At 30.5% G+C, this 23,529-nt stretch overlaps 2 protein-coding genes across 4 annotated transcripts; one reads left to right on the plus strand and one right to left on the minus strand.

The window, feature by feature from the left end:
- Positions 1–3,660: 3,660 nt before the first annotated feature.
- LOC112593044 (alpha,alpha-trehalose-phosphate synthase [UDP-forming]-like) lies at positions 3,661–18,035 on the plus strand. Of its 2 annotated transcripts, none has more exons than XM_025337278.1 (6): positions 3,661–3,978; positions 13,135–13,252; positions 13,495–13,651; positions 14,037–14,162; positions 14,241–14,514; positions 15,980–18,035. In XM_025337278.1, the coding sequence occupies exons 1-6, from the start codon at positions 3,963–3,965 to the stop codon at positions 17,788–17,790; spliced, it is 2,502 nt and encodes an 833-aa protein (XP_025193063.1). In that variant the 5' UTR covers positions 3,661–3,962; the 3' UTR covers positions 17,791–18,035. The 2 variants fall into 2 exon arrangements, with proteins under 2 accessions (XP_025193063.1, XP_025193062.1); XM_025337277.1 differs by lacking the exon at positions 3,661–3,978 and adding an exon at positions 9,934–10,295.
- A 15-nt stretch (positions 18,036–18,050) lies between these two features.
- LOC112593045 lies at positions 18,051–21,430 on the minus strand. Of its 2 annotated transcripts, none has more exons than XM_025337280.1 (4): positions 21,336–21,430; positions 20,198–20,380; positions 18,993–19,209; positions 18,051–18,444 (listed from the first exon to the last, which is right to left on the minus strand). In XM_025337280.1, the coding sequence occupies exons 2-4, from the start codon at positions 20,343–20,345 to the stop codon at positions 18,324–18,326; spliced, it is 486 nt and encodes a 161-aa protein (XP_025193065.1). In that variant the 5' UTR covers positions 20,346–20,380; positions 21,336–21,430; the 3' UTR covers positions 18,051–18,323. The 2 variants fall into 2 exon arrangements, with proteins under 2 accessions (XP_025193065.1, XP_025193064.1); XM_025337279.1 differs by having other exon boundaries at positions 18,993–19,212.
- Positions 21,431–23,529: the final 2,099 nt, after the last annotated feature.

Here is a 23,529-nt window from a genome sequence, read left to right on the forward strand (position 1 = left end):
GTTATTATGTTTAAAATATTAGCCATAGGAACTTAAATATTTTTATCATTATATATATTATTATTTTCTATACAATACATTGTCAACACATAAAACTAATTTTAAGCTACATATTATACTTTGAACTTGTGAAACAAAAATCGATATTCACACTGTTCTTTTATGGTACATATTATTGATTTATAAGTGAAATATTATTACTTCAATCATTTTTAATTTTACGTTGGTACCTACTTAGTAAAATATCTACCCTTGGTAGTTTTTGTAGTTCAAAGTGGAGCTTAACATTGTTTTAGAACATTTTAGACAATCAAATAATCTAGTATTATGTTATTTTTTTCTACGTGTCTATTGTTTATAATTAAAATAATCCATTATTGGTATGGCTATTTGAAAAATAAATGTTATGAAAAATTGATAACCATATTTATTTTTTTATTTTTAAATTTTTTTTGTTTACTTAAAAAAATTCATAAGAAATTTAAACGTTATTATAAATACATATTAATATAATTTAAATTTTAGTTATTTTACTATAACTATCATGAAAACAAGACATGGGACGTTCTAACCTAACCTAACCTAACCTAACTGCAAAATATTGGAGTACCCTAAACAATGCACAATAATACTTATAATATTTGTATACATATTATATTATGCTCTACTAAAATTTGCTATGCAAAAATTTACGAGACTATTTTACAATAACTTAGGTATACCTACTTACATTATTAATATAATTCTTAAATATTATGTGACATATATTTTGTCGCAGGAGTATCGAATGACTATATTTAATATCTACGTAATGAAACACATTAAGGCTATGTTTATTGACTACAGTTCGTAATTTTTGCTGGGTACATATTTACTCTAAATTAGGTACAATATTGTTAAAAGTATCAATTATTATCCAATGGAAAGAATGGTTTAAATCTATTCTATTTACTTCTATATTGTACAATGAATTAGCTCGACCAGCCTGCCGCTGACTGTGATTAAGTGGCTAAAACTTACTCCACCATGGCTCATAGGCCAATCAATCGGCCTAAAAAAATTAGCAGAAACTGAGCACGAATCCTCTTTCTGTTGCATCCGTGCGCACGCCTATGATGTCATGTATGATTGAATGCGTACGACACATAGAAGTATACTCGTTCTGGCGGATTTTCATCGCATTGCGCTTTTCTGTGGCTTTATTAACAATAATACATTCGCGCAGACGACGACGCAAATACTATTTGAAATCTTTGAAAATTAGATTTCGTATGTGACGTTGAAAAAACGGTTGGTGGCCACTTTTTCACTCCGAAGATGGAAAATTATTTAATGGCTACTTATTCGTGAGTATCATTAATGTAAAGTACCTATAATCTAACACCGGTTTACATTGTAAATGTGGATTAGTGTTACCAAATTTAATTATTAGCCGAAGCGGATCTGTCGAAGAACCTATACAATATTCCGGTGTTAAAATTTATAACCGTTGTACTACGACATTTCCCGTAGGTCAATATTAGTAAGAAATGGTGGCTAATGGCCGACCGTTTTCACAGTGCAATCTGAATAATTTGATTCTTAATCAAATCTTTTTCATACAATCATACACTATTGCGTTCCGATAAAACGTTCATAGGTTTACCATATAGTAAATTTGTGGGATTGGGTAAGTTATTTTACTCATTACTCAAGTACAATTATTGTAATGAAGCTACCTTGATTTATTTTTTAATAAATAAATCTATTATAAATAGATTATATTAATAATATAAAATTAATATCTATTAATAAATTTATCTATTATAAACCATAAAAATTACCTATTGTATATATTAATTACAGATTGTATATTTTATCTTTTCTAAAAAAAAACCTATTAGTTTCACGTGTGTACGTAACAATACAAACATTTTAGGGTATTCCTATAATTTTTTATCTATATAACTTGGCTGTCATTTTTTTATAAAAACATATTTTATTTATAATCTTTTATTCCAAAATTTGAATATTTTTCATCAATCCCGTTATTACAAATCGATTATGTAAGATGTTAAGATATAATAAAATTATGAATTGAAAAGCACTACTCGTATTCTAAATTAAATCTATTTTTATTTTTTAATTACACATATTATAACTAATTGCTGCACTAGCTGCATTACCTTATTTCACCCGAAAAAAAATGAACAATTATAAAATACAATGTTCGATGTACCTATTTCGGTTTGAATGTATTAACTTGAGAAAATCAGTTTACGTATATCTTCTCTCCGCTTGCGAAAACAAACATTAAAAGTTTACAACATAGATTTTTTATTTAGTTAATTAATTGGTTTCTTAGATAATGTTTTGCAAAAGTTCTATAAAAACTGTACAGACCCCATGAGTATATTCTATTTCCTCACTCAAATTCGGGGCCATTAATTTGGTCTATAAACTATACTTAAAACATGTTCTGTAGTGTACTCATAAATTAAAAAAAAAACTAAATGGCGATTGAATGAGTGGTTACTATATGACCAAAATATCCATTTAAACTTGAGAATAATAAATGAATAGTATAATATTTTTTAAAAAGGACTTTCTTGCTCGTGACAATGAAATGAAATAATAATAAGTATGTAACTGTTTTTTTCTTTAGTGTAACTCATAGCAACCAGGAATAAGCAAAACATTTCAATTTATATATTCTAACGACAAAATACACTTGTAATCCATTTTATAGGGGTTAAATCCAAGATGCAAAGGATACCTAAGACATAAGTTCTAACGAATTTATTGGTATATATTTTATTGAAATAGGTTCGGTAGTTTCGAAGATTAGTTGTTGCCAAAAATACTAATTTCATATTGATATAGCTACTGAGAATACGAAATACCTATAAAATGAACAGTTTTATCCAAAATTTACATTTATTAAGAAGGGTATACAAATTATCAGTAGCGGTGATTGGGAGGGGGATGAAAATTTTAAATACTTACGGCAGACTTCTGAATTACACTTTTTCTTTTTTATTTTAACACGTTCATCTCCATTATTAAATATAAGTGGAAAATATGTTCTTGTTGTTAATTCGTAAGTATAATTTTGACGTTTTAAGAAAATCTTAGAATATTTTACGTAAACACAATATCTACGTGTAGGTACCTACACGTTTTCTATGGTTTTAAAAGGCTTTTCGAGGGTGACTTGGCTTAGCGCTTCTGGTTACATCTACGGCATCTACGCAGTACACACCCACATAGCAACTACCCTGAGTACGCTTTGTTGTCACCGACACCAAAGACGGTCACAAAGTCGCTGTCAATGTTTTCGTTATTGATTGTCTCAACCGCTGTTGCAGTCGTCAGCGGCAACAGTTGATGGTCACGTTTCGTACACGTGCGCGGTCCGTGATCTACACCGACGACGATCACAGGTAACAATCGGGAGGCCTCTCTTATCGCTCAAACACTTAAACGCGCGCATATAAGCCCAAATAAACGCAAGTGTATTAGTGTGACCGTCATCCCCGCCAAAGCGTCCCCGGGGGATCGCGGAACGACGGTGGCGGGGGAAAGGCTACTGCGTGCGCTCTACACCGTCGTCATTGTATTCATCATTTACGTTATCATTACTAACATTATTATTAGCACCATCAACATTATTATCATCATAATCATCACCGTCATCACAACCATCGCCATCATTATATAGCCCCAAGCGGCGGTGACGGGGGACCGCTGATAGCCGGAACGAATTTTCCGACAGACGTTTGCCGCCGCGGTTGATCGCATTCGCGCGCAGCGTTTTAAACCATTAGAACGATTGGCTACGAAGACTAATACGAAAACGGAGAAGAATATTCACTTGGACAAGCGACAATAGTTCGTTATTGGTGACCACGAAGATCCTGTGTATCGATTTCTGCTGCAATTTTTGTAGTTTGAACAAACAAATCGCGTGTTCTTGCGCCGAAATGGGATTCTTCAAAGGTAAGCCGGACCCATAGTTGTATACACGTAATTTTATATTTTAATTAATATTTTATTACATGAATACTTTATACGTTTTCCGCTCACTCGACGAGATTGTTCATTTGTTTCTGTCATACGCGTATTATGTGTTAGTGGAGGTTTTTAATTTTTACTGTTTTAATTATTGTACAACATACTTTTGATTTTTGTATTTTCACGATCTAACGTAAAAACCTAATTATAAGTTAGTTTATATTATTTAGACGTTTATAGTTATAGGTGTGTGTTGGAAACGTTGTTACTGGTCCTCGTAGTAGACTTAGTATCTAATTTTCAAATATGCTTTAGTTAAATGGAATTTTTTAATTATATATAATAATATGCCACGAGCTCACGTTTATTTATTTTAATATACCATACAAAAACAATGTCATACATGTATTCTAAATACTTGCTGGCTAAAAATTAAAATTTTTAATTCACTTAAAATTGATAAGGGATAAATTTTACACGTTTGAGGAGAGGGCTCATTTCTCTCAAATTCCTAAATCTGCTCAAGTGCAGAGCCCGATTATAAAAAAATATACCAATTTTACTAAATACGTCATTTATACCATGATATAACATACAGTATAACTATAGTTTTATAGGTTTTACGCTCCTTGCTGATAACTTTGGATTTATAAGCAAATAAATATTTACTATTTAGCTTAAACATTAATCTATGTTTATGTATGAAATAATCCGTAATAATTGGTTTAAAAGTAATGAAGTTATCATCAGTGTACTTGACTATAACATATACTCGATATAGAATAAAAATATATTATATTTTACCTTCGTATCTGTATTTAAATCGACACATATTTAATTTGGTAAAAATGTATTTTATAGTTATATATAGTTAGGTCCAATATTCGTTAAACTTACTTATACCATTATAATTGTTAGCTTTTTAACCGTTATTTTTCAATTTGCAAATAGTAGATAAATAAATAGAGCGTATAATAATATTACGTTACTATTAACTTTTGACATTTCCCTTGATCAGCTGTGAAATCGCGATAGACCTTGGTACTGTTTTGATACAAAACCAGAGCTAGCGCTAAGAAAATTTTAGAACTGCCCAACATTTTAATATTTTTGTACATGCAGATTAACTAAATTTGCCGTTCGCTAAATTCGTTTAACAACCACTATTTACTATAAAATGACTACACATGTAAATTCTTTATTCAAAACTTTATTCATTACATTATTACAATTAATAATAATAACAAATTAAAACATTTTTTTTTTTTTTTTAACAATATTTAAACATTGTGACAGTTATGTATTTAATATTTATCACAGATATCTTATACTATATAGAAATCAGCTGTGGTATTTATTACCCGTTATAAACTTTTAGTTTTTACCAAGTATGTAATTCATATACTATATTATACTATATTGTTCTGTGTTATTGGTAATTATGGTCGGAGTTTAAATATTGAATGGTCACATTATTATTAGTACTGTATTGCTCGAATTGCTTCGTGTTATCATATAAATTATACAATCTTCTACATGTATATGATAATAAATGTTATGGAATGGATTCATGATTGATAACATTTGTGGTGATAAAACCAAACAAAAAATATTAAATAAAATACATATTATAATTAAATTAAACAATATTACATAATATGCCAATAATACAGAAAATTCACGATTTTTGGTAATGACCAAATTGGCTTTTAGAATTGCCCATTTTAATTTAGAACTACCCATATTGGTTAGAACTACCCATTAGCGCAAGCTCTGTACAAAACGTTAGTACACATATATAATATATATATATTATTATGCGCATATATACGTATTATGTATGTATTACATACATAACATAACATAACATATAATTGATTACAATATTATACCTTTAGGTTATAAACAATAAACAAAGTAATAATTAATACCATATGATATTTATTTTTTTATTTTTTTTTATGTTATGTAAAAATAATAATAAAACCGGAACATCGAGTATTTAGTAATATTATTATGATGTTTACTCTAAAACATAATATCTTGTAAGAGATTATAATACATATTAAATAGTTAAATAACTGATATATCTAATACCTACTTTGCATATACCATATACTATATTTTTCATACGTGCTGGCAAAATACTTTAATTACGAATACTTGTAATTCTCCAAATCGTTTAAACGTTGATTATCCAAAATATATTTATTGTTAGGATAATGCAACGAATTTCGGCTGATGATTTTCAGTAACGATGGCTGTAAATCGATGATATTATTATTAAAGTGTTTATAAATAAATTAAAGGGTTCGCCTAAAAAGCCTATAAATACTGTTTAAAATTTAAATAATTTACCAATTTATTCGTGAACATCTTATTGTAAATAAATAATAATATTAACCTGTTATTTACGAATGTTTAAAATTGTTGACCTTAACTCCTTCCTTGTATTGTTGTTATCGACATTTTGAATTATTCAGATAATACGTAAAACATTATATTCAAGGGCTGTATACTACTTGAAGTTTATGTTTTAATGTCGCACTTTTATATCGAGTATATGGTACAAAATCGAAAATTGTAAACACAGAAGTTCATTAATCGCAATTATTTACATTTCAAGTGATTTATTGTTTGTTAATACTTTTTCTTTTGTTTACTTGGTACTTTGATGCCTACTAATTGATATCTATTGTAGTAATATGTAAATACACGTACCTATGCATAAATATTAGATATGTAGGTAATAAATAAAATACTTTTGCCATAGTTTTTGCCCGCTGCTTTAAATTCACACGTCCAAAGAAAGTGTTGCTTCTAGGAGGTATTAATCGTTGTTATCAAATTACACTTCTAAACAACTACAAGAGTTATTGGTATTGGAAATCGATACAGCAAATATTTGATACAGTATTTAGTATGAACTTAGTTGAAAGTAAAAATTGAAGTATACCTACCACCGTTTTTGTGTTTTTAATAATATTATCTAATACAAATGATACTGATCTACAGTGGATAAGTAATCAATAATCATAAAAAATGTTTGGTTTACAAGCATTAAGTTCAAAAGTATATGTGAAACTGGTTTCGATTCTTACGCCTTATTAAAAACTTCATACTTGAAAGTTGAAATGATTAAAAACTGAAAATGAAAACTATTTAAGTACCTATATATTTAAATAATATATATTTCATTTTTTATTACAACTATTAATAAGTCTTAGGGGTTTCAGTAAAAAAAATCAATTTTTTATTAACATTTTGGTAAAATTACAAAAAAATACATCGATTAATTACCTATTAACAATTGTGTGTGTATTCCATAGGATTAAAAAATAATATACTAAATTATTCCTAAACGTGTTTTAGAATATTAGGATTAAATCATCAAATAAGTTATAAGTAGATAGGTAATAGGTGGGTAATAACTAATAACTGTACCACTATATAGATTCCTTAGGTATTAGTTATTTGTGTATATAAACCACAACGAGCCACGTGTAGTTCTATAATACTGTAGTTTTGTAATTATTACAATACCTACAATGAATAATAATATGGCTGTTTTATTAGTCGTCGTTAATAATTATGTACTTGCATAATAAGTAATAACTCAACACAAATACAATAACTATTGCAAATAATCACATTTTAACATCAGATATACAATATATGTAATATTATGATATACATTGAAAATACATCGGGTTTGTACTTAACACAATATAAATTATTGATATGTTTAATATGTGGCATAATAGTTAAGTATACTGCGTATTACCGTGTTATTATTATTGTAATGAGATCGAAGTTCGTCTGATAATCGAACATTATTACTTATCAGATAATATAATAGTTATATACGACATGTATATTATGTTCGTATATTATAATTTATAAGTACAATTATGATGTGAATCATAATTTGTCAATAACATCTGTAAAACATTTTATAAGTTAATTTGCAATTTGTCAGTGTGGCCTTATCAATCGCGGGGGTGAACGTCCTGCCCAGAGATTGGTTAATTTCTACGCCATAATTCATATTTTTGTTTTACGCAGAAAATAGTTTTTCCCGACAACTTCAATAAATTATGTACGAAATAATTATTTGACTGACGAGGAAGGAAGAAAGGAAGGAAGGAAATTGATTTGATTGGCGTCAACTGAACAAAACCGCAAATGCTGGAATTTATTTTACCGAATAGAACTATATATTTTTAGTGAAAAGGATACCTTAAAAATAACCAGTGTTAACCTCGAACATTTTACGAAAATATTAATTTTAGAAATTTAATTGGATACGCAAATGATTATTGTTTGAGAAGTTCAATGTATAGTACATTCTCGACACGCGTTTTAATATATAAAACATTATATACTATATAACAAAATATTTGTGAATTTTTCAATTAATGATAAATTTGCTGCAATGTTCAATCGTTAGATTTGTGATTAAAAAAAAAATATCCCGCACGATATATTATAATTCATGGAAGTATTGTATTATATTAATATGTATGTATTCATAGTGTATTGTTTTAGGAAGTATGTTTTCGTTTTAATTTTATAACAGCTTTGATATTTTCAGAAACTTAAAAACCCGTTGTGACTGAATTGACATATTAATTATTAAATACCTTTATATATATCTGAAATATACAGGGATCGTATTTAACGTAATTCCTATAAAATTTGTAGGCGACGCAAAATTTAAACGACTGCAGTATACCGCCGTATATACGCCAAAATATTATTTATTATAGTTATTAGTTTATTATTTTTTCGTTTTTATAATTTAAATCTCGTTAGTTATTACAGGTTCTTAGGCCTCACTAAGAAAACTCGTTTCCATTATAGACGTATTTTTCCCTTTTCTATTGAAAGAGATAATGATTGATTTCGTTTTTCAACAAAAAAATGTTTACATCTACTACAAATTAATATTTAAATTTAGTATAAGAAAAGAATGGACTACTTAATATAATTAATAGGTATTATAAAACTACCAGATAAACGTGTGAGTATATATGTTTAATTTATAAATGATATGATACTACGCTAAAATGGTATAATATCTGTATATATTCTGTATAGAAAATGAGTATTTAGTATTTACACATTTAAAACTATGTTTGTAATATGTGCATCGTTTTTATACATAAATAACGTGTCGCTTTTAATTCGTCAATACATTAATTTGATGTTAGTTAAATAATCGATTAACAGATAAGACTTTCGATGATTTATGCAATTACTCGTTATCACGGCATGGCGTCTGCATGGGCCACAAAAATATCGATTGTACCGGTATTATCATTTCAATATAATATTATATTGTTATATTGACTGCTGAACCACTCTGTAAAAAATATTATGGCAAAGATTGTTCAGTACAAATTATGTGCCCCTCTCCTCCTCTCTACATGTGTGACAAATAATTAAAACTACCGTAAGTCGTTATTTTCAAACGGTCAGGTGGAATTAATTTTTACAGAATAATTTTTGTCGAGAAGGGAAGTGGTCACAATCCCTATTGAATATGTGCGTAGACCGCATATGTAAATTTAAATCTCTTAAGGACAAGTGATATACACGTTGATTTAATTATTATTATTGTTGATGTTGTTGTTGTTGTTTTCGAACGTGCATGCCGGACAGAATACGTTGTTAGGTAGTTAGGACCCCCTCTCCACCCACCTGCAATAAAATTATTAAACAATCGTGTAGGCTTGTTGGCCGAGTGTCACAGCAGCGGTGTTACTACAAATTATACGATCACAGATTCGCGAACGAACCCGTCGGACGGTATATTATCGCCATTCGCGATCAACGTGTTTTATTATCGAAAATCCATATCGAACTCGTATGCATATAATAATGTAATTTAATTATGTTCAATGTTAATATCTATAACAAAATAGTAAAATCTGATAACTTGAAACGGTAATGATCGAATTTTCCCAACCCACGCAACATAACATTATAATAGCGCGTACGGTTTGTGTGTGCTATGATAATATTAAGTTGTCTTGGTTCCGATTTATGATAAGAACGCGTTTTACTTATATATAACCCGAGTCGTTCAGACAGATAGTCTACAGTCAACACTCGAACAGTCGATCGTTCGTATGGTCGAGGCAGTCTGATCGATTAATCGATATAATATAATATACATAATAATAATAATTAATAAAATCATCTTGTCATTCGCGTCACCACCATGGCCAGTCGCCGTGTAAGCATCAACGATTATGACTCTAACGCACCCAACAACTTATTCCGGACCAATGGCCAAAGTAAGACAACACAACTAAGACAACAATTTAATAATAATAGCTTTTAAAATAATACTAAACCATTCGTAATTATTTCATTGACGCGAATTGGATTAATCGTATAAGTGCGCTATTTTATACAATATTGTTCGTAAAATTTAAATTCGTCAGAAATCATTTTTATACTCGTAATCTTATGTAGGCATATAATGCAAAGGTGCCTCCCGACAATACGTTTATACGGCTTGCGTATAGTTTCTCTTCGTTTGAGAACGGTTTTGCACACAATACGCGTGTGTAGAATTTAATTTTTTTTTTTTTTATCACGTTTGCCACTTGTAAATATTTTAAATCTGCTCGACGATAACATACATTGCACAAATAGACTTGTTGGGGGATAGGAGGGTCTTGTAGCGTGTACCGCGTAATCTGATCACTGTTGACTAGGCTCGGCTATCGAGCGTCTCGGTATATTTTTTAATTTAATGTTTTCGAGATTGGAGTGAAAAAAAAATACAATTTCCTAGAGTTTCGTTTCGTAGAGTTATTCGACTACGTTTCTATTTAGTTTCTTTCAACTAAGTATGGAGATATAAAAATATTATGTTGGTTAACAAATTGTCTATTTATTATTTTGTTTAAAAACGTTTTCGTAAAATAAATTGCACGTGACCCACGACCATTCGTTGGTGAATTATTGGACGAAAATATATTTTCAAAACTCTCCTTTAATATATTATGGGCAATTAAAATAATTTCTCGTCAGAATGAATTGTCGATGTAAATTAACTCTATTTAAATGTATTCAAACTCGAGAATAAAATATACAAGAAATAAACGGCAATAAACTTTTCGCGCGTTACGGTTTTAAATTTAAATTTAAATACAATATATTATAATGGTGTTATACGTCCCGGGTATTATGATAATATTACCCATCTATTACTCGTAATTATCGCATCATAGTTAGTTAAAATAATTGTTATTTTCTTAATAGCTAAATCATATTTAATATTTTAGATTTTTAATAGTTTTTCGTACACACCGTCACGGTCAAACCTATTGGTGTGTTTTTATAGTCATAAATATTAAATATATATTCCGAAACAGTTGTAATTTACATATTCGATGGCTTATAGAAAATACCAATAAGTTTATTTATATTAAGGTTTTCACGGCAGAACCTAAAAAAAAAAAAAAAAACATAACCGTAGCATATGGCGTATAGTTAATAGGTATATTACATTGTCTTACAAATAATTGTTAGTTAACTATCATTTTTTTTTTATTTAGCATAAAATGCTTACTATATTATTATAATTATGCAATTGTTTATTTAATTAATTAAGTGGATAATAATAAAGCAAGAAAACTACAAGTCCTCGTACAGCGCTTGGTTTAAGTTTCACGTAACAGTTTTATAGCTTATCACATTTTCCGTAATATTCAAATAATTTATTACCTTCTGTTTTAATACCCAAGGTTATCAAATGACGTCACAAGCCTTCTTTACACTATAAAAAAAAATTGATATTTAAATTAATCTCTTTGTGTACTGCTTGATATGATTTTAAAATAATTGGTTTCAAACGAATTATCAAAAACGGTTAATTGTTATTAATTCAACAATATTTTTTGGAAGTGGAACATAATTTATTTCTATTTTCTATATATCGTTATTATTTTATTTTTTATTAGTGATTCATTATGATATGATGATTTATAAACCGTATTCAATGTAATTTGCCATTTAGATATTATTTTATGGTCACGCAATTAAATGAATGTATTTACTAGTTTAAATAATATAAATAATTAAATTATTATCTACAAAAGAGCGGTAAATGTATGCTATTTAATGATATACAGAATTTAAAGCCGATAAATATTAACTTTATAATTAATCATATTGAATACGATATATGATCATATCTTGAAAAAATAATAAATATTTGATCGTAACAGATTCATTCTGAAGTTGAAAACTAAATGTTTATCGTGTTCTATGATGTCAATTAAAAATTATAATACCTAAATCTTACAAAATGTTTTATACGAGTATATGTTTTGTTATTCTCATTTTAATTGAACACATTAATTCTATATTAATAGAAAATACCATTAAATTAAAACTATTTTTTAAGCAGGTATTAATGTGTTATAAATTATAAGTACATATATTAATTGTATACACGTTATATTGAAATTGTATAGTACCTCATCCTTTAATATTTATAAAACATATTTTTCATATCAATATTAAATAGTAATTTGTTATTATTAAATGTATAAAATTTTAACGGAAAATCAGAGTCAAATACTTATGTAGTATAAAACTATTTATGTTTTATGAAAAATTTGCATTAAACAATATTAATTGAAAAATTATACTTTACTTCAATGTCTCATACTTACTACTCAAAAAAAATAATAATAAACAGTATAAAATCTGTATGTGTGTGTGTGTGTATTATACTGCACTATATACTGCAGGACAGAATATTATAGATCATAATTATTATTCAAATTAGTGGACTGTTATAATGGCTACTAATATGTACACCTTGCAATTCTCAGTCGTACATATATATATATTATATTTAATATGTGTACATGTATGTGTGCGTAAGAATTCAATTCCACTTTGAACAACGAGACTAAAATGCTGTTTTTGAAAGGCTTCGTCCCAATTTCGATTATAAGAAAAAATAATAATAATAATAAGTTTCCATTCGACAGGATAAAATGAGGAAAAAAAGCAATACAATTTCACTTCATTTTTATTCGTTTGACTTAAAAGGTGTTTCTCTCGACGCATTTCCTTAAGACTAAGTTCGAAAAATTTATTTGTTACTTACAGATTTATCCGGCATGGGAAATAAAAAGAAAGAGATCAATGCGCCTCTCATCGTCGTTTCCAATCGACTTCCATTCGTGTTGGGTAAAAATTCAGATGGAAGCTTAATGCGGAAACAAAGGTAAGCAATACATTTCGTTATGACCTTGCAGCACTGTCTAAAACAAATAGAATTAATATGTATATATTGAATATTTTAGTAATTGAAAAAATACCTATACTATTTCCTAAATATTACATTTATATACGTTGTATTTTTTGTTACTTTTCGTGATTAGTTAGAACATATTTCAAGATTGAAAATGTTTTATAACGCTTACAAGTCTATAATCATATTATTATAATAATCTGCTTAATTTATAGTGCCGGTGGTCTTGTAACGGCCGTCGCACCGGTTGTTGTCGAATGTAATGGCACATGGATTGGATGGTCCGGTTCGTTCGATTTAAAACCCAATGATCCAATTCCAGAATCTGATCCGGAAGATAGAGCTCCAACTGCTGGACTCAAATCCAGTCAAGTAAGATCATTTTAATATAAAACAATTATATAGATATACATTTTATTTAAATAGGTTCTATTAACTTATTAACATTTTAAAATTTGTAAAATTTGACCAAGGATGATAAATACTATAGATCAAATATTACATCTATTTCATATTTTTATAAAGCCATTTTTAAGGATTACTATCCTTAATATAACTATTTAAATAACAGAAAAATTACTCATACAGTGACACCACTCATATAGGTATGCATGATATGTAACAGTTAATACACGTTTTCCCGTTTCTTATCCCTGTACGAATTTAGAGTTTTCACACATTTGCTGTTAATCGCGTATTACGTAATTCTTACAAGTTCTTATAGTGATTAATATTGTATTATATTTTATTATTACAGATTATTCCGGTACACTTAGATAAAACTGAAGTCGAAGAATTCTACAACGGTTGTTGTAATGGCACGTTTTGGCCGTTATTTCATTCGATGCCCGACCGTGCGAATTTCGTATCTAGGGATTGGAAAGTAATAATTTATTGACCTTGAGTGTGTACATTGACAGGTTATAATTTATTTTTGTATTTCTATTTTTTTTCACGTTAGACATATTGCAAAGTTAACGACAAGTTTGCTGATTGCACGCTGCATGCTCTGCGGGATGCCATAAAAAAACTAGATGACGCCGGAGATCATCACACAGCCCCTTTGGTTTGGATCCATGATTATCAGTTACTGACAACTGCGACCAAAATTCGTCAGGTGTGCGAAGCAGAAAATCTAAGGTGCAAACTGGGATTCTTCTTACATATACCGTTTCCATCGTGGGACATCATGAGACTGTTGCCTTGGGACGATCAAATCCTCCAGGGAATGTTGGGTAAGTTAACATTACCTATCTAAATCTGTGTTATTTGATCGTTGAGTAGTGATCCGATTTTAGATTACGTGAATTTTAGAAACTAGTCCTCATTATATGTAATAAAAATATATTTCATTAAATTTTACTTAGACAGATAAAACTATTAACAAAATTATTTTAAAAATGGTTAATTTTAATACACATAAAACAATATTTATCAATCATATTTTTCTTTCGAACATAGGTCATAAAAAATAAATAATGACTAAAATGTTACGTGAATCGAATAGTAGTGCCAAAAACGATGTAATTTATGTAATAACATAATAAATGTATAAGTAGTATATTATAGGATAACCTTCAGTGGTGTACTGGTGTTACGTTTAAATTTTAAAATGGAAACTTTCAGTAGCAACTCTTCTTATTAACATTTATTGATTGAGAGCTTTAGGGTGTGTATATTAATATAATATATACCTAAGGGTTATAAAGTTTTAATTAAGGCTGCAAATTAAGCGTACTACGACTATTTATATTAATTTATAATTCATAGAAAGTGAAATAAAGTTGAAATTTGGTTAAAATGTTTTTTTACATATTATTTTTTAAAGATTATATATTACATAAAACTGTATGAGTATCTATGCTATACTGCATATTTTTGCATATTTGAAGCTTTGAGCATTATATTTTTATAATTTAAAAATATATTGTTTAAAAAAAAAAAAAAAAAAATACGAAATAATCGTAATTGATAAACAGCCGTGTTTTATATATATACGACATACGTATATTATTTTTTTGTGAATATTAAATAAAAACATAATTTATCAATTTAGTTTTAAGACGAACTATTTTTTAGTGGTTTAAAATAAATTTATTAACTAATAATATAATTTATTACGTATTACAATTATTTTTTAGATTACATTTAACCAATTTTTAACGTATGTTTTTAATAAATTAACAATATAATCGATGCAATTTATTTTACAATTATTTAGACTATCTAATTTACTGTCTCACCGTCTTAATTAAAATAGATATTTTAATAGTAAAAATAATAACGTTTTAACTTTCGTTTAGGACGAATGTACAACGTTTTTTATGATGTTCTACACATGCATATGTATTACAATGTGCACAGTGACGGGTGATAACAGTTGTTTGCCTACGTCATAATACATTTCACGCAGATTACACAATTTGTGAATTTGTGGATGGCATACTTTAAAAATTAAAATTAAATTTTACAAAATTTAGACTGCTCCTTTTGTAAAATTGTCTAGTAAACACATTGCTATATTTTTCGAAAAATTAAAATTTCCATTAATTTCAACTATCACGATAGACATAACTTATATATAAACTATAGGTATCTAAATATAAAAAAACGGTGTACTGACAATATGCTCAACATACGTACATTATATTATAAAATATAAATTATAATAAATAATATCTGAAATTAAATTACTTACAGCTTACGATTTCACCGCGTTCCACATTGAAGACTACTGTTTGAACTTTATTGACTGCTGCTGTCGGCGGCTCGGATGTCGTGTGGATCGGACTAATATGCTAGTGGAGTTGGCCGGTCGGACCGTACAAGTTAAGGCGCTTCCGATTGGCATACCATTCGACCGTTTCGTTCAATTGTCAGAGAAAGCCCCAACGTTCCTAAATTTGTCGGAAGACGTCAAGGTAATACTGGGCGTGGACAGGCTGGACTACACCAAGGGTCTGGTACACCGAATCCTGGCGTTCGAAAAGTTCCTGGACAAGTATCCGGAGCACTGGGAGAAGGTTGTGCTACTGCAGATCTCAGTACCGTCTAGAACGGACGTCAAGGAGTATAAGCAGCTCAAGGACGAGACGGAGCTGCTAATCGGCCGCATCAACGGCAGGTTCTCGATGCCCAACTGGTCGCCGATCCGGTACATCTATGGGTGCTTGAGCCAAGAGCAGTTGGCCGCTCTGTACCGAGACTGTGCAGTGGCCTTGGTGACGCCGCTCCGGGACGGCATGAACCTAGTGGCTAAAGAGTTCGTGGCATGCCAAATCCGGACGCCGGGCGTGTTGATCCTGTCGCCGTTTGCCGGCGCCGGAGGCACCATGCACGAGGCGCTACTAGTCAACCCGTACGAGTTAGACGAGATGGCCACCGTACTAAACCGGGCCCTGCGGATGCCGCTTGACGAGCGCGAGCTGCGTATGACACAGCTCAGACACCGCGAACAGCTGCTAGACGTCAACTACTGGATGACGTCGTTCTTCTCATCAATGGGCGCGCTCGGCGATGACGCCGGTGATGGCAGCGCAGACGACGGTACCGTCCTGCCACCAAAGAGCATGACCCTGCAGCTGGACGACTTCGACATGTACCTTAGCAACCACATCGCGGGCGCTGGCAAGCTGAGCTTGATTCTGGACTACGACGGCACGCTCACGCACCTTACGTCTCATCCCGACTTGGCTGTTATGTCCGAGGAAACAGTCAAGGTACTACAGCGGCTTAGCCGCATGGCGGACGTGAACATTGCGATCATATCGGGCCGGACGTTGGACAACGTCAAGTCTATGGTAGGCATCGAGAATGTGACGTACGCCGGCAGTCACGGCATCGAGATCCTACACCCGGACGGCACCAACTTCGTGCATCCGGTGCCCAGGCAATACGAACAAAAGGTCGCCGAGCTACAAAAGATGCTCGCGGACGAGGTGTGCGGTGATGGCGCTTGGGTGGAGAACAAGGGGGTGATGCTGACGTACCATTACCGGGAGGTGCCGGTAGCCAGACGCGAACACCTGGAACGCCGAGCGGTAGAGATATTCGAGGCGGCCGGATTCGAGCCCCACCGTGGGTTCCTAGCCATCGAAGGCAAGCCGCCCGTCACATGGGACCAGGGCCGTGCGTCCATTTATATACTGCGCACCACATACGGCGTCGACTGGTCAGAACGAGTGCGTGTCGTATACGCGGGCAATGAGGACGCCATGTTGGCGCTACAGGGCATAGCGTGCACGTTCCGTGTCGACCCTTCGCCGATGGTCCAAACGGCCGCCGACTTCCGGTTGTCCGGCCCCGACGCTGTGCTTACCATGCTCAAGTGGGTGGAGAAGGAGATGCACAAGCGGCTGCCGACGCTCGGCAGCCGGACGGTCAGCAACAGCCGGTTGCAGAATGCGGCGCTGGCGCACAGCATCCGGTCGCAGATGAGCATCGACCAGAAGGAAGAGGAAAAGGAAAAGATGATCCTGCTAGCCCGGAGGTCCAAGCTCACCACCACTTAAGCGGCCGGTCGAAATGACGACTAGCACCGCACGCAACACCGCAACCGCGTCAAGGACTTTAGTTGTTTTAATAATTTATAAGTTATACTCGACGGGATGACTACGCGTCATCATACACGTCATAATAATATTATTACATAACAGTTAAGAGGCTCCTGTTCCAAGGATGCTATTGTTTATCGTAATAAACTTCGTTGTTTAGATTTTATTTAGAGATAGGTATATGATATAATATGTGTATTTGAATAATTTTTCGACTATTTGTTTTATTTTTTTATATATTATGTATTGTTTTTATTATATATTATTGAATATAATTATATTATTGTTTGTGATGTACGACATGTCGGTTAAATACGATACAAGTATAATATATTTTACAACTATAAATAATACAGTGATTATGAATTATTACACGCAAACATTATACATTATACGATAAACCGTTGTCGTGGACAATTGTCGAGTTAAATATTAAAATTCTTCCGGAAACATAATTAATAACTAGGTGGGGCGATGTCGATTTGAGTCAATTATTGTTGTGCGTTGACGTTTCTCATCGTGTTGGCCAAACCCGCTGGGATAGCGCCTTGCCCGTACTTTTCATAGGCCGAGTTCAAAACTTGCAAGATCGGTTTGACGTACTCGATGGATCTGAAAACAAAAATAAAATACTATTTATATATGCAGGCCAATGATTTTTCAAAATTTATTTCTAGTTAATTATTTAATACGTTTAAAATATAGTTTACTAATGTCACAAATTATTTTTCACGATAATTATAATTTTTTAAATATCTAAAAAAAATAAATAAAAACAATTGCTGACACGTTATCTAGACTATGGTGCGCCGTGTCTAATCAGCCAAATGCACTACGGCTGTGTGTATTTTTTTACGGTCATTACTATATGTATTTAGAGAAGGGAAATTGTAAAAATATTCTGTCTTAAAATGTGTAAGCAAGTCAGCGAATGAAAATTGCGATTTGGCTCGACAGTAAAATTTAGTCGACATCGGTTCCTCTCGACTTAATATAAGTGCACAGTTTCCCGTAAAAAAAAAAAAAATAGAGTTTTGAAAAATTAAAATCGCGTAGAAAAAGTGGTTTTTAAAATAAAAGACTATAATATTATATACACGACGACAAGTGTACTTAAATATTGAATAATACGGTATTATAAACGGAAGCGAAGTGCTTACCTCTTGTTGTAAGTCGGCGGGAACGATTGGTAAGCGTCTGCGCTGTACCCTGTTGCTGCTGGTGGGACATCACAGGTGCTGAATATCTGGCAAAGTTTGTAGCCGAACAACGGGCTGACGATCGCCGAGATAGCCAGCAACACGACGACTCCAATAACAACCGCACCGCCAGCTGCGAGAACCGCACCATAGCTGTTTGGGATTAATGACCAGTTTTCATCTGAAAAAAATTTTTACTTAAAAAGCACCTCAGCCACTATATACGCTAGTTTTAATTGATGTTATGTACATTCATTCGCAGAACTTAAACGATAATTCTACGTAAATAAAATGTGGCATGGTAGTTATCATATATGTATTTTAGTTTATTACATTTAATGTTGTCCGATTTCGAAAACATTTTTTATTTAAGCGCAAATTATTTTTTTAGCTGAAAAGGGACTGTCGCTCAGTATTGTTTTTATCTATAATTTTATCATATGTTTTCTGAGTTCAGTTTTGCTGATGTAGCTGTTTAATCATAATGAAATCGTGAAGTCACGTATTTGAGAAAAATATTTTTATTATTTGTTGTAATCATTATGATAACTCATATTTTTGTGTGAAAAATACCAATCATTGTATCATTTTTGTTTGTAAAATATTATTTTGAAATTTTCATTATTTATTGAAGATACTCGTGAAAATATAGAATAATAAGTATTATAAGTATATACAAATTTTATACATTTTTAACTTTTTAAGAGAAACATTTAATTTTTTAATTTGTAGATTTATTTATCATTTGTTTGTTAAATATTAATTTTACTAATTTATTATAATTTTGAAATAGGAAGTGTGTAAGAATAGTTTAATGTGTAAAAAGGTACCTATGTCAGTGAAATGATTTAGATATTTATTGAAAAATTAGGTAATACAAATTGTCGATAATGTTATTTAATCGAAATTATAACAATAGGTCAATGTTTTACGTCTACTACAATATTGTTGAAATTATAAATATATATATATATATATTGCAGTTCACTTCAACAAATATCCATTCAATTATTTTATTAAACATTGATTTATGACGACGAATAGTTTTATTCTATCATTTACAGTGTTATAAAACGTCAATCGTCAGACAACAATAATCATAAATTTTATTTTTTTAAAACGTATCGAAAAAATGTAAATATTAAAATCACTGTAACTATACTTACTACTATCGCTTGAAATGGTAGCTTTTGTAACGGCTGTAGCCCGATCGATGGCAGACGAGACTGTTGCCGGGATGCTGTCTTTGGTTTCATCGGCGAGAGCGTTCAAAGCCAAAGCTGCCAAGACACCGAAAACTACGTAGAATTTCATGATTGTTGAATATATTATGTTCGATGGAGATTTGACTGTTAAAAATTAAAAATATTTATCATACAATATGATATAAATTAAATATTATAAATGTTAGTAGATTCAATAAACACAAAAATATTTAAAATAGTGTTCAATCGGATCATTATTAATTATTATTATATAATATATTAAACTCGTAGACAAATCGTAATAATTAATAATAATATGTTTAGCTTTTAAAAAATGAATTCTATACAAAATATGGTTTTTTTTTCGGACGAGTGTATAATATTGTTATAAGTACGCTCTATAATTTTAAAAGTATTTTTTAGAACGCAGAGTTATATTCCAAAGTTGTTGAACAAAATTTATGATAAACCTTATACATTTTTATGATTCGATTATTTATTAGTAGATTAAGTTGCAAGTAGGTAAATTCAATAATATTTTAGGGTAGAACTCGTACGATACCACAAATTATACTCATATTAAGTTGCTAAAATAAAATTAAAAATAACGAAATTTACAAGTAGATAAAATGTAGAATTTTATACTTAAATTTGCGCAGACTTGTATGAAAACATCCCCTAAATATCAGAACAAACGATTGCCGGAGTAGTCAGTGTCCCCTGTTACAACTTACTAAGTAGAATATTTTCAATTAAAGCAAAATAATTCAATACAATATTGAATAAACAAATAAATATGATATTAAAATTAACATCGTATTATTTAAACGAATAAAATATAATAGAATAGTTAGAAATGGTATGGTAAAATAAATTTAAATAACGTTATATAAACGGATAATAATATATCTAGTACTCGAGTATAGTTTTAAGTAGATACATTGTATAAATCGCTGATACGCAGTTATTATGATATTGTACGTACGTACATAATGTTACTTTAAAAAAAAAAAAAAAAAAACAACAAAAACCGACGACAATATAATAGCGCGCAAAAGAGAAAAAAAATGAACAGTTTAAAAAAAATGTGCAGATTTACCTCGAGTGTACTTCTGTTACAGTTGTAGTATCGTCTTCAAAGTCAGGCTGCTCACTGGTGCTCATGGGGTGGCGAAGTAGCCCTTATATATGAGTATCGATCACGGCCGCCGTCGGTATCGTGTACATAGGGTAGTCGACAAGAGAGATGGAATATGACGAAAAGGACATGTAAGTGGTGTGTAGTAGTGTATTGTTATCTCCGTTGGAATGCGTGTACGGTACCGCGTTGACCAACAGGGTGATTTGTGGCGTCGAACCCATTAGGATCGTCTGCAACGATAATAATTATATGATGTTATGATACAATAACATGATATGGACAATGATTTTTCTACGCATGGCGCGAGCGAACCGAGAGAGAAGACAAAACTACGCCGGACGTAAGTCGTACAAAAGTACTTGACACTTGTTAGTGCGGCGGCCAAATTTGCCCGACGATAATTATATTATAGCCTAAATATTCCTACGTAGACGGTGCTCGAATTTCTTGTTTTAAATGTCTTTCAAATGTGGCACTATATATGACTATAATAATCCACCTATGATGATAAAGTTAATGTAGGTGCCTATATATTATATATTACACGATTCAATTAATAATAATAATACAGTAATTTTTTGGCTTATTTTATGCACAGTTGCGTTACTACAATTTCGATGTGTATGATATCGTAAAAAACAAGTGTTTATTTGTTTTTAACTTGCAATAAAATTCAGAGTCAAGCAAGTACTTCGATATAAGCTTATATAAAAACTTTCCAATCTTAAACAAATAATAAGAATCCCTCGATTAATAATAAGTAATAACTAATAACCAATATAATTACATACGAGTATTCGAATTCCAACAGTTAATTGATTTATGACTTAAAACTGCATAAATCTCTATTCTAAACTTTACACCATTGGTTATCATATCTAGTAATCTATCGAGAGGACTTTACAAAAAATGACAGTGAGATTGTTTTTAAATAAAATATACTTAAATAACAGTTTGTTATATTGATAAGAGGGTTTCTTACTCACGTCCATCAAGCCATCTGCATCACAATCTATCTGTTATTATTAGTGTTAATACATTTATTTATTTTTGTATAGATTGTAATTATTATAGTCATAGTATAAAAAAAATTTCTAATCACCATAACTACAGGCAACCAAACTTACCTTTAGTCATGTAACACGCTCTTACCTACTTTTATACGCCTAAGTCATTCGTTCGTTAATTGATTATGAACTATAATTACTATTACTACTGCTATCACAATATCAAAAATTATACTTATTTTTAAAAAAAGAACAATTTTTTTTTTTTAAATCAATCAAGTTCGATAAAGTTAAATACATTTATAAAAACTAATCTAAGACATGTTAATTATCAATAGTATTTATTAAATTAAAACTATAAATTATAATATGATTTTTTATATCTTTCGATTTAACTTAGTCGTTTATTTTATTGAATACAGTACATTTAGATATTTACACAGCTACAATTATCTTTGTTTTCTTACTTGTGTAGTACACTCGATCAATTTATGTTACCAATAATTTATTTACCAGCTTTAAGGACTTACCTTTAGTATATTTTCAATAAGTAACAAGATAATTTAATATTGACTTTTATATAATTTTAAATCATTTAGTTTACTGAATAATTTAAAAATTAATTAAAATAATTAAATTATTCAAAAAAATATATTTTCATAAATGTTAATATTTGTTGGATGTCTTACGTTAAATAATTACCCAGTATATTGTAGCCGTGTCATTTGTAGTTAAGTTATAAGAGGTGGGCTCTTATAGGTCTCTACATCAATATTGATTTGATTTAAGCTAATAATAAACTTATAAAAATGTATATTTTCATTAAGGACATGATGACTCATTTATATAATCGATTAAAATATCAATAAGGCTTCAATAACTTTATCAGTTTGATTTATTTATTGAATATTTTCAAATAAAGTGTTTTTATTCATGAGTAATTTAATTAAATAAAATGACTATTTTTTATTGATGTAAATAGGTGGGTACATCGTAATCATCGTACGCTATAGTATATGCATAATGTCTTGTATTTATGTTTACCGACTATATAAATATAAGAGTACGAGTGTACCACAGTGGTGATTGATATGTGTAAATCATAAATGTAGATTGGCTACTAATAGAAGTTGCCTACTATATAA

Source organism: Melanaphis sacchari, unplaced genomic scaffold (genome assembly GCF_002803265.2).
Source record: "Melanaphis sacchari strain LSU unplaced genomic scaffold, SCAv2.0 Contig19_pilon_pilon, whole genome shotgun sequence".
NCBI classification, from domain to species: Eukaryota; Metazoa; Arthropoda; class Insecta; order Hemiptera; family Aphididae; genus Melanaphis; species Melanaphis sacchari.

What these genes read in the sequence shown, in the direction of transcription:
- LOC112593044 (XM_025337277.1), top strand. Translation starts at nt 10,220, where the DNA reads ATGGCCAGTCGCCGTGTAAGCATCAACGATTATGACTCTAACGCACCC. An exon ending in CTGGACTCAAATCCAGTCAA is followed by an intron (nt 13,652 to 14,036) that starts GTAAGATCATTT and finishes TTATTATTACAG; the next exon opens with ATTATTCCGGTACACTTAGA. An exon ending in TCGTATCTAGGGATTGGAAA is followed by an intron (nt 14,163 to 14,240) that starts GTAATAATTTAT and finishes TTTTCACGTTAG; the next exon opens with ACATATTGCAAAGTTAACGA.
- LOC112593045 (XM_025337279.1), bottom strand. Translation starts at nt 20,345, where the DNA reads ATGAAATTCTACGTAGTTTTCGGTGTCTTGGCAGCTTTGGCTTTGAAC. An exon ending in TACCATTTCAAGCGATAGTA is followed by an intron (nt 19,213 to 20,197) that starts GTAAGTATAGTT and finishes AATTTTTTTCAG; the next exon opens with ATGAAAACTGGTCATTAATC. An exon ending in CCGCCGACTTACAACAAGAG is followed by an intron (nt 18,445 to 18,992) that starts GTAAGCACTTCG and finishes TTTTGTTTTCAG; the next exon opens with ATCCATCGAGTACGTCAAAC.